At 39.2% G+C, this 10,718-nt stretch overlaps 1 protein-coding gene across 7 annotated transcripts in view; it reads right to left on the bottom strand.

The window, feature by feature from the left end:
• Window positions 1–10,718, bottom strand: part of LOC107669025 (voltage-dependent L-type calcium channel subunit alpha-1D-like) — a 107,805-nt gene that overhangs the window by 11,202 nt on the left and 85,885 nt on the right. For all 7 annotated transcript variants that reach the window (XM_016461118.1, XM_016461119.1, XM_016461117.1 and 4 more), the window contains 5 exons: window positions 8,957–9,059; window positions 8,777–8,878; window positions 6,912–7,042; window positions 6,549–6,665; window positions 4,449–4,741 (listed from right to left, as the gene is read on the bottom strand). In XM_016461118.1, the coding sequence (XP_016316604.1) occupies window positions 4,449–4,741; window positions 6,549–6,665; window positions 6,912–7,042; window positions 8,777–8,878; window positions 8,957–9,059 (746 nt within the window). The remainder of the gene's footprint in view (window positions 1–4,448; window positions 4,742–6,548; window positions 6,666–6,911; window positions 7,043–8,776; window positions 8,879–8,956; window positions 9,060–10,718) is intronic.

The raw sequence follows: 10,718 nt of genomic DNA, 5'->3' as shown, positions 1-10,718 counted from the left end.
TTTTCCCAGTGTTATCCAGTCTTACTGAGTGGGTAGTGCCATAGCAGCAGTAGCTGGTCCTCTTGTGGTAAGCCCTGCCCTGCGCCAAAAAGTAGAGGTGCAGGAGGCTCCCACAGGACACTGGAAGGGGCAGTATCTGTGGCCTTTTGGTAGGGATCGCAATTTGTCGGTCATCCGACGTAACGTCGAGAGTGAACGACTGAAAGGGAATGTCTCGGTTACGTATGGTAACCCTCGTTCCCTGAAGGAGGGAACAGAGACGTCACGTCCCGTCGCCACAGCTCCTGTACCACCGCTGACCGGATCTCGCCTAGAGAGACCAATCCACTTCGAGTGTAAACTAAACGAGACAATGCACATTGGCATGCGATTATTGCATCCAGCTGCCGCTGACCACAGCGTGAGTATAAGTAGGCTCGAAGTGGATTGGTCTCTCTAGGCGAGATCCCAATTCGTTGGTCATCCGACGTGACGTCTCCATTCTCTCCTTCAGGGAACGAGGGTTACCATACGTAACCGAGACGTTTTGAGTCTAGATTTAAATTTGGCTAATGTTTTAGCACATCTGATCTCTTCTGGAAGCTGGTTCCTGCTGCGGGCGGCATAATAGCTAAAAGCGGACTGCCCTTGTTTTGTGTGAAACCTTGGTATTTCTAACTGACTCGATCCTAATGATCTGAGTGGTCTGTTAGGTTTATATTCAGTGAGCATATCTGCAATGTATTTAGGTCCTAGGCCATTGACTGATTTATAAACGAGTAAAAGTACTTTAAAATCCTATATATCCTATATATAACTGGAAGCCAGTGTAAGGACCTGAGGACTGGTGTGATATGCTCAGATATTCTGGCTCTTGTCAGAATTCTGGCAGCAGCATTTTCTTTCTCATTATTTGACTTAGTGGGAGCATATACAGGCTAAACAAGAGTGGTGCAAGAATTGATCCTTGTGGGACTCTGTGTGTCATGGATGTCCACTTAGACTTGTGCTCTCCTATACTCACATAATAACCTCTCCCTTCTAAGTATGACCTGAACCATTTGAGTACCATCCCAGAAAGTCCGACCCAGTTTTCCAGTCTCTCCAGAAGTATGTTATGATCAACAGTCAAACGCGGCACCAAGATCTAGTAGTACCAGCACTTAAAAAAAATAAAAAATTCTAACCTTTCATTAAAGTTAAACAACTGAAAGTGGGGAGAAAATCTCAATGATCCTTCATTCAAAAAATTCACAAAATTCTAACTTTTCATTGAAGTAAAACAATTGAACGTAGGGGGAAATTCACATTTTGAAATAAATGTTTTTCTCCAATGCTTGTTGGCCACAATTATTGGCACCCCTAGAAATTCTTATGAGTAAAATATCTCTGAAGTATATTTCCATTCATATTTCCATTTTTTAGCACACCAGGGTGACTAGAAGAACGAAATTGCCCAGCCATGGCTTCCTGTTCCACAGGAGTATAAATATGAGGAACACAAAGGCCAAATTCCTTTAAACATCCATCACAAGGAGTAAAACCAAAGAATATAGTTCTGATGTGCAGAACAAGATTGTTGAGCTGTAAAAAGTGGCTGTAAGAAAAGAGATAAAGCATTGAAAATCCCCATTGCCACCATCAGGGCAATAATTAAAAAGCTCTAATCAACTAAAGATGTTACAAATCTGCCTGGAAGAGGACGTGTGTCTATATCGTCCTAATGCACGCTGAGGAGGAGTGTTTGAGTGGCCAAAGACTCTCCAAGGATCACAACTGGAGAATTGCAGACATTAGCTGAGTCTTGGGGTCAGAAAGCCTAAAAAAAATATATCAAACAGCCCCTACATGTTGTTCGGGAGGGTTTCAAGAAAAATTCTCCTCGCTCATCCAAAAACAAACTCCAGCATATTCAGTTGTTGGACACGACTGGAACTTCAATTGGCACTGGCTTCTATGGTCAGATGAAACTTAAAAAAATAGTTTTTTTGGCAGCAAACCCTCCAGATGGGTTTAGTACAGACAGGGATAAAAAGTACCCCATGCCCACGGTTAAATATACTACTGGATCTTTTATGTTCTGGGCCTGTTTTTCTGCCGGAGGTCCTGGACATTTTGTTCAGATGCATGGCATCATGGATTCTATCAAATACCAACAGATAAAAAATCTAAACCTGACTGCCTCTGTAAGAAATCTTATAATGGGCTGTGGTTGGAAATGTCAATCAGAGGAGTTCAAGAAAACAACAGACTTGTCTGTGATTGGCTACAGTGCTTAATGCTACAAAAACACGTTGTAAATTCAGACGTTTACAATAAATTTTTTACGCTTTTCAGAGCGCAAACACAAACACGCACTGGAGTCTTTACCAAATCTGTTTCACCAATATCCTATTATTACAGTTTTAACTGAGGGTTCCTTTGGCCGTTTCTCAATATGCGTTCTTTATGTGATCTTGCATCCTTGTTTTCTCGTTCTACGTCATCATCATTAACCGTCGAATTTAAATTCCACTCCTCGAGAACACAAGTATAGAGGACACATGAAAGTGCAAGTTGTGTTCTTGAAACTGAGTATGCATCGAATGCAGACTCGAGAGAATCGAACCATTAGAAATCCCAGAAGACGCTGCGGGCGGACGACGTACAGAAGCATGTAAGCTTTAATCTTCTTATTCTCGCTGAAGAAATAACCACTGCAAGCTCGCAAATATGTGACGGCTTGTGAAAGTAAACATTTGCCATTTTGTTTTGCATAATTTTAATGAAGTGAGAAAGCCTGTCATACTTTTTATTGGGATATTAAAAAGAATTTTAACATTAGCAAAGAATATGTAACATTATACATAGCCTAATCATTTTCACAAATACATGCTATAAAATAATATGAAAATATTGTCTATAATAAAATAAAATAAATGTTTTAAAAGCGTTATGTTTGTGATCACATAACAATGTGTTATTTATAGAGCCCGACCGATATGGGTTTTTTGGGGGCCGATACTGATACTAGGGAGTAAATAAAGGCCAATATCGATATATCGGCCGATATTCTTTGTGTATATTATAGTACAGTACCAGTCAAAAGTTTGTACACTTTCCCATTCGTGTGTCCAAACTTTTGACTGGTACTATATATAGAATACAGTATATACATAAACAGAATATATATACATAAACATTTTTTGCAATGATCACTCAAATGTGGTGATCAAACACTTATAATAATGTGACAAACATATGTAATGGAGGCAGGGCATTTAACAATTTAACAATACATTTTATTATCCAAAATGAGTCTGACATCAGTGCACTGAACAGTAAAGTTTAAGTTTATTCAACTTTATTTCAATTCAATTCCATTCAACTTTATTCTGTTGAAGTTTATTTCACTTCGGAACATTCATTCACGGATTTGCTCTCCTGTCTTTACACACAGACGAAACTTACTAGAGAAGTGTGAAGTGTGACATAATATACCTCTGTAAATAAATACAATTTAAATTCACGTCTTGCGCACTTTAAAGCCCTTTGAATGTAACGTGTACGTTCCCTTGGAACTGAAATCATGGCGGAATATCATGTGAAGTCCACTTTGCAGGGCACTTATGGTCGAATAAGACAACACTTGCTTCTGCCTGAACAAGAGACCTCCTTACTGAAGTGAAAGTGTTGGCTGGTGTCACTATCTCACGAACGCGGTGGCGGATTTCCACCAAATTCGGGGATCCTTTCAGCTCGAGGAGCCCTCTCGAACGCTACCCTCCATGCATTAGTAGCCCCCCGGGATCGCCAGATCGGTCAGTGCCTGACTGCGAATTTAACCGTCTGTAACTCCCGGACCCCGGCATTCGAAAGGGGGCCTCGAAAACACTCGATTTGGCGTTCAGTTCAGGTCGTCAGTAGCAAACAATGGAGCACGCTCTGCTGGATAAACAACGTAATTACACCATTTACAAACATTTTATCTGCATTTTATGTTCTGTAAAAAAAAATTAATATCGGTGGCATATCGGCGGTATATTCGCCAATACCGATATATCTGCGACACGCTCATATCGGCCGATAAAACTGGCAAAACGATATATCAGTCGGGCTCTAGTTATTTATTGTGCATTGCGTGCTGTTGTCTCGCTCCTTATGACCTGCTGTCTCTGTCAGTTGAGCAGCAAGAACACAGTGCATCTCAATTCTCACAAAGATGCGTTCTGTGTTCTCGCGTCCTTCTGAGTTCGTTTTTTCAAGGTAGCCTGGCAAGACTCGTCTCCACGAGAAAATTGAAAATTTGTGTGAGAAAATGGATGTGTGGCTTGAGAGCGTGAGAACAGTGTCAGTTGCGTGAGAGTTGCCAGCCCTGCTATGGCCGGTTTGGCTCATATTTATCTAGTTTACCTAAGTAGAAAGCCATTTTTCTTAGTTTTTATGATTTTGTTTTCTGTGGTAACCTCAGTGGTATTGTGACCTCTCACCTTCTGGAGTGAGTCCTGAGCTGAGGTTCTCCATCACTCCTGAGGTTGAGGTAGGAGCTCAGAGAGGACACCAGGGTCCCAGAGAGCCGCCGGCAGCGACTGTGCCAGCCGTTGGGAAAGGCAGTGACCGCTGGCACGTTGGCATTGTTGATATTGGAGTTGGATGATTTGTCTGACATCGACGGACAGTAATTTTGGGTGGAGCACAGAGGAAACGGGAGTTGCAGAGGACGCTGTGTGACGCTGCCGTACTGATCTCCACTCACATGATTCCCAAACACAACCCCATTCCTCTGCACATACAGACAAAATCATCAAAAACTGCTCCCCTAGATTTTCATTAATTTCATTTGAAATTATATACACTGAATTGCTTTCCAGTTCAAAATTATAAAAAATAAAAAAACAATTCGTCTACTACATTATCTTTACTGTAAACTTCAACTTTTTTATACTTTCTTTTTTTGAAATGCTTTCACTTCAGCAAAAATCTGCTATGTGTCTTCTTTAAAAAGAGACCAAGCTTAGGTCTGTATTGCAAAGCGTTCAGGAATTACAACCATGTTGTAAACAAGCATTGATAAACAAGTGTTCTGTTTTCAGTGAATTTATACCCCCAAAGGGGAGATGTATCCTGGGGGATACAAACATTAAAATGAAAAATAAAGTTTTGAAAAAAATCATGAAATTGCATTATTCGAGTCCCAATAAGATGGAAAATAGCAATAAATTCATATTCTGATGTCTCTTTATGAGTTTGCCCTGTTTAGGGTTATGGTTACTTTTGGTCCAATAAACAGTCCTAATCGTAAAGTAAATTGTCTTTTTTATTTTTTTGCTCAAGACCCATTTTATTTGCTCAAGACACATTAAAGTAGGGGTCTCCAACCCTGCTCCTGGAGAGCTACCATCCTTCAGATTTTGGTTCAGATGGTTCAGAACACACCTGAACCAGCTAATCAAGTGCTGTGTTTCAAATCGCCCCTTATCCCTGGCAGCTCCAGTAGTAATGGATCTCGAATTCTGTAATAGAAACTAGCATGTATAAACCCTAATTAAACTATTTAATAATCAATTAAAATAAAATGTATACCTGTATGATATTATGCTGTACTCGGACTGGACCAGCAGTTAGAAAAATGGATGATTCAGTCGCAAGCGCGGTCTTCTAACAAGATGCCAGAAATCATTCGTCATGGCTCTCAGTGCATTATGGGTATTCTCTAGCCGTTGAGTGTACATCAGTTGTACATTCATTATGGATTCGGACACCATTACAAATTGCTGTCCCCTCAATTAGTGCCCTATTTAAGAGTACAGGGGGCAATTTCAGACACAGCCAAGGTGTTCAGGGTAGCTTGATAACTGCAGGCAGGTGTGTTGGAGCAGGGCAAATCCCCGCTGCCATTTTGAAGTGTGTTCCACTTCGTGAAGTGCATGAGGGAAGTTTATATGGACAGACCCTTGACCCCTTGATTTTGACTGAGTGAGTGAGTCTACTTCATATACCCCAATGCAACACGATTGTGATGTCACCACAGATCGAGTTTAATTTACTCCCACCCTAAACAACTTTTTTATATATATATATTTGCTTTTTTTAATATTTGAAACAGCCCAAGCATACCTATATTCATATAGAATACTGAATCAAACTAAGGTAAGAAAAATGTAACTAATAAACCAACTTTATAACAGATTCCAAGTGATCAAGGGCTTAGGATGTTACAATTCAACCTACAGCAAGGGTTCAGCCAGTAGTGGGCACTCATGCAACATAATCAACATCATATCAACATCTGAGTCAACGAGGGGAGGGAAGTTAAAAAAAAGTGGAACACAGCCCAGCTCTCCAGGAGCAGTCTTGGAGATCCCTGCATTAGAGAAAGTACTTTAAAAGTACTTGCATATTATTAAAATCAAATCAAATAAAATTTAATCAAAATCTAAAGTAGTTTATTCAGAATTTGCAAAAATTGCTTTCCAGTTTAATTAAAAACCTTGGTGCAATCCTTGAACCGGGTTCACACATTTGCATTTACAAGCGCAACGCTCTAATACATATTTACATGTGCACTGATAAAGACTGAAGTGCTTTACCTCGTATATCTCTTCCTCCTCATGGAGGTTGACGTCTACTAGACCTTCATCCTGTAGATCACATGATATGGCTCGACGGATCTCAGGGCCAATATCATGCAGTGTGCGCAGACCAGCCTGCAGAAGAGACAGATAAAAACACACCATTTCTGTTTCGATTCGACAACCCTGATACATCATTATGTATAATGTATATATATAATACATATATATATATATATATATATACATAATATATAATATATATAATATATATATAAGTATATAATACATCATTATATGTGATTTTTTTTTTTTTAGGAAATTTATTAATTTCAATTGTTTTAAACCTTTAGTACATCAGTTTTTAAAGTTTTAGCTTACCTGCAGGGCGGTAGTGGTGTTTAAATAGGGTTGGCATCCCACAAGACCTTGCTCTTTGCGTTTCCTGAATTTCCTGAAGTAGTCCTGTATCAGGAAAGTGGCATAGAACTTCCCCACAGTGATGTCATCATCTAAACACACAGACCACACAAATGGCCAATGACTTACTCATATCATTAAACAAAACTATACGTATTGTGTTTGAATCATTCTTGTCATGCAGTACATTCATATGCCCATGATTTAATACACTGAAAATCATAGTAGTTAGGGGTGGGCGATATAGCCTCAAAATTATATCACGATATTTCAAGAATATTTGCGATAACGATATTTATGACAATATAAGAAACAAAAACATGGAACAACGTTTTAGCAGCGTTTAGCAGCAACGGCAGCAGCATTTATTAGTGCAAACAAAATTAAGGGCATTTTCCATCCTTGTCCAATGAGCTACCGTCATCGATGACAGACTACCTAATTTGAAGTGTAAATCTATTGTCATATGGTGGCAGCAGCAGCTGTGTTTTCGACTTGAAGCAGACCGAAGCAGACCGTATGACGTCAACATATCGCGAGAGTGTCTTACCCCCTTATTTACACTGCACATGTCTGCGGCGTGTTGCGGCTCCGACGCGGCCACTCTAGTCAATGCTTGTGTTTACACCAGTGGCTCTCCGTGCCGCTTCACTAAAGATATGCGCCTCGCCTATTTTTGAAGGTAAGAGTGTGCTCTCTAATATGATCTAGAACTGCTCTCGCGATATTTTGATGTCATACACCAATCAGTCTGCGCAGCGCTGCTTCAAGTCGAACACACCTATTGGGTTTGTGGTGTTGTTGTTGTGCGCGCTAGGGAACTTATATCCGCCATACATCATCGTGTCGCTATATCATTGATATCACGTTATGACACTTTTTTTTATCATGTAAAAATTTATACCGGTATTATTGTGGACGGTATGATATGGCACACCCCTAATAGTAGTAATTGATAATTAGTTTAGAATTTGCCTTCTTTAATCAATATTACAATTAAGTGAAGACAGGAGTACATTTTAATATTTGTCAAGAAGTTCACTGGTTTGAGTCCTGGCCAGGAACTCAAGAATTGGGGGACCAGTTTGTATTTGTCTGTTTGCATGTGCTTCCTGTCTGTAATCAGGAAGGGGGAGCGTCTAGTAGAGATACCAAGACCGAGAACCACAGCAGATTGTTCCTCCCTCACCCAAATGGGAGGGAATGCATAATTATGACCTATTGGCCACCTGTGAAAATCCACTCATCTCCCTAAACACTTCCCACATCCTCAGTACCACCAGATGATACAGCTTCCATTACTCAAGGGATAACTGATAAGTTGAAACAAGGTGGGCTCAGTTTCACCACCCCACAAGACAAAACCACAAGACATTCAAAAAAGTACTACATTAAACCGAATGACTTGTACATTATAAAATCGTTGAAAAAAATTGTTCTGTTTTGCAGAATCATTGCTGATACCACCTCTCCTAAACACAAGTTCCTTGATACAGGACACATTGTGTGCATGTGTACCTGGTATTCCCTACATTATAGAGACCAAATGTCCCCACAAGGGTAGAAATGCCAGTAAATTTGGAACTTGTGAGGGACATTTTTTGGTCCCCGTGAAGAAACAAGCTTATAAATCATACAGAATTAAGTTTTTTGAAAATCTAAAAATGCAGAAAGTTTTGTGGGGGATAGTTTTAGGGGTAGAGTTAGGGTAAGGGGATAGACAATATAGTTTGTGCAGTATAGAAACCATTACGCCTATGGAGAGTCCCCATAAAACATGGAATATAGTGTGTGTGTGTGTGTGTGTGTGTGTGTGTGTGTATGACCTCCAGCAGGTGGCACTACTTGGTCCAGGAGTTTCATGCTAGTTCTCTTCCAGATCTTCTTGATGACAGCTCGTAACTCCTCATTGGCTTGATCCAGATTCCCTGAGAGACACAGTCAATGACACAATTAATGACACATTCACACCAGCACAGACTGAGTCTCTGTCGCAAAATCTTTACCTTCAGTCTTGATTTTCAGAGCAGTTCTGACCACAGCGAACAGGGTGGCATTGAACATGACCGTACCGTCACTATTTAGTGGCATGTTCATGGCAACCAACCTCTAAAGAGATATTAAGAGAAAGAGGGGAGTTTAGACGTGTTTAGTCTGTGTATATAATGCAATTAATGCATGTGATATTTATATTAAACTTCCTTTATTAATGTTATATATGCTTTAATAATACTATATCACATGGTTTAAACAGTCCTTTTTTTTATTTTTGCAGCCCACAATTACTAAAATTGCTGCAGCTTTTCGTAAAAATTGCAGCTATATTTGCAGCATTTTTTTTACAGTGAAAACCCACCAAAATGTATGATTTGATTATGTAAGTGTTAATGACAGTAAAGGTACAATTATATTTTTTTGTGTAGAATTACTGAATATTTGGTCCTGGACCCCCATGCACAAGGCAATCATGAAACCAGAAAAGAAAAATTCATAGTTCTGTTTTGCTGAAAATACAGAATTGTGTAACACATAATAGCTTGTACACTGTCACTGTACTATATGTAATCAGTTTTTACTGATTTACATATTTTATATGTCTTAAATCATATTTAGTTTTTTTATATATCATTGCCGATTGTTGTAATAATGTTTTAGCATTTTTTCCATTCATCCAATCATAGTATTATCAGTGATTACATTAACCAGAAGTGTTTTAAAAAGTGTATATAAAATAAAACAATGTACTTATTGAAATCAGTATATTACTGGTGAAATCAGTCATTACTAGGACAAGCACATATTCACCCCAAGATACAAATATTCAGTATTACAAATAGTAGTTTAATAGTATCAATAATCCTATAGAAAGTTTAATTTTGCCCCACATGCTTAACATGTAAATATTAACAATATAAACAAAGTGACATAGTGATTCATTTGTTTGGGCTCAGAATTAAGAATTTTGATTAGCTAATATTGTTTCCCCCTTGGTGTTAACGTCTCGGTTACCTATTGTACCCCTCATTCCCTTTCATTCGGTCACTTCGATGTTGTGTCGAAGTTCCGACACTAGGGGTAACACTTGGGAGCCCAGACACATCATTAAAGGGTTAAGTTCAAGCAAAAATGAAAATTCTGTCATTAATTACTCACCCTCGTGTTGTTCTCTCGTAGCTTCGTAACTTTACATTTGAACCACTGATGTCACACGGATACTTTGTCGATCATCTTGGTACTTTTCTGGACCTTGAAAGTGGTTGTTACCTTGCTGTCTATGGGAGGGTCAGAGAGCCCCCAGATTTGATCAAAAATATCTTAAATTGTGTTCCGAAGATGAACGAAGGTCTTACGGGTGTCGAACAACACGAGGGTGAGTAATTAATGACAGAATTGTAATTTGTGGGTCAACTAACCCTTTAAGAAAAGGTTCAACCGTAACGTTATGAAGCGACGAGAATACTTTTTGTACGCGAAGAAAACAAAAATAACGACCTTATTCAATAATTCGTCTCCTCTGTGTCTCTCCACATCACCGTAGCGCCATTTTGGAGAATAACCACTGAACGCAAGCAACGTATGCTATTCTGTGTAAAAATAACGTATTATACGTAATAATAATAACAACGTATACAAGAAAACGTATCCTTGTGTCGCGGCTGACACAGAATAGCGTACGCTGCTTGCGTTCAGTGGTTATTCTCCAAAATAGCGCTACGGTGATGCGGAGAGACACAGAGGAGACGAATTGTTGAATAAAGTCATTATTTT

The sequence above is a fragment of the Sinocyclocheilus anshuiensis genome, unplaced genomic scaffold (genome assembly GCF_001515605.1).
Source record: "Sinocyclocheilus anshuiensis isolate Anshui unplaced genomic scaffold, SAMN03320099.WGS_v1.1 scaffold516, whole genome shotgun sequence".
Classification (NCBI taxonomy): Eukaryota; Metazoa; Chordata; class Actinopteri; order Cypriniformes; family Cyprinidae; genus Sinocyclocheilus; species Sinocyclocheilus anshuiensis.
This window is presented reverse-complemented; position numbering and strand designations above follow the sequence as displayed.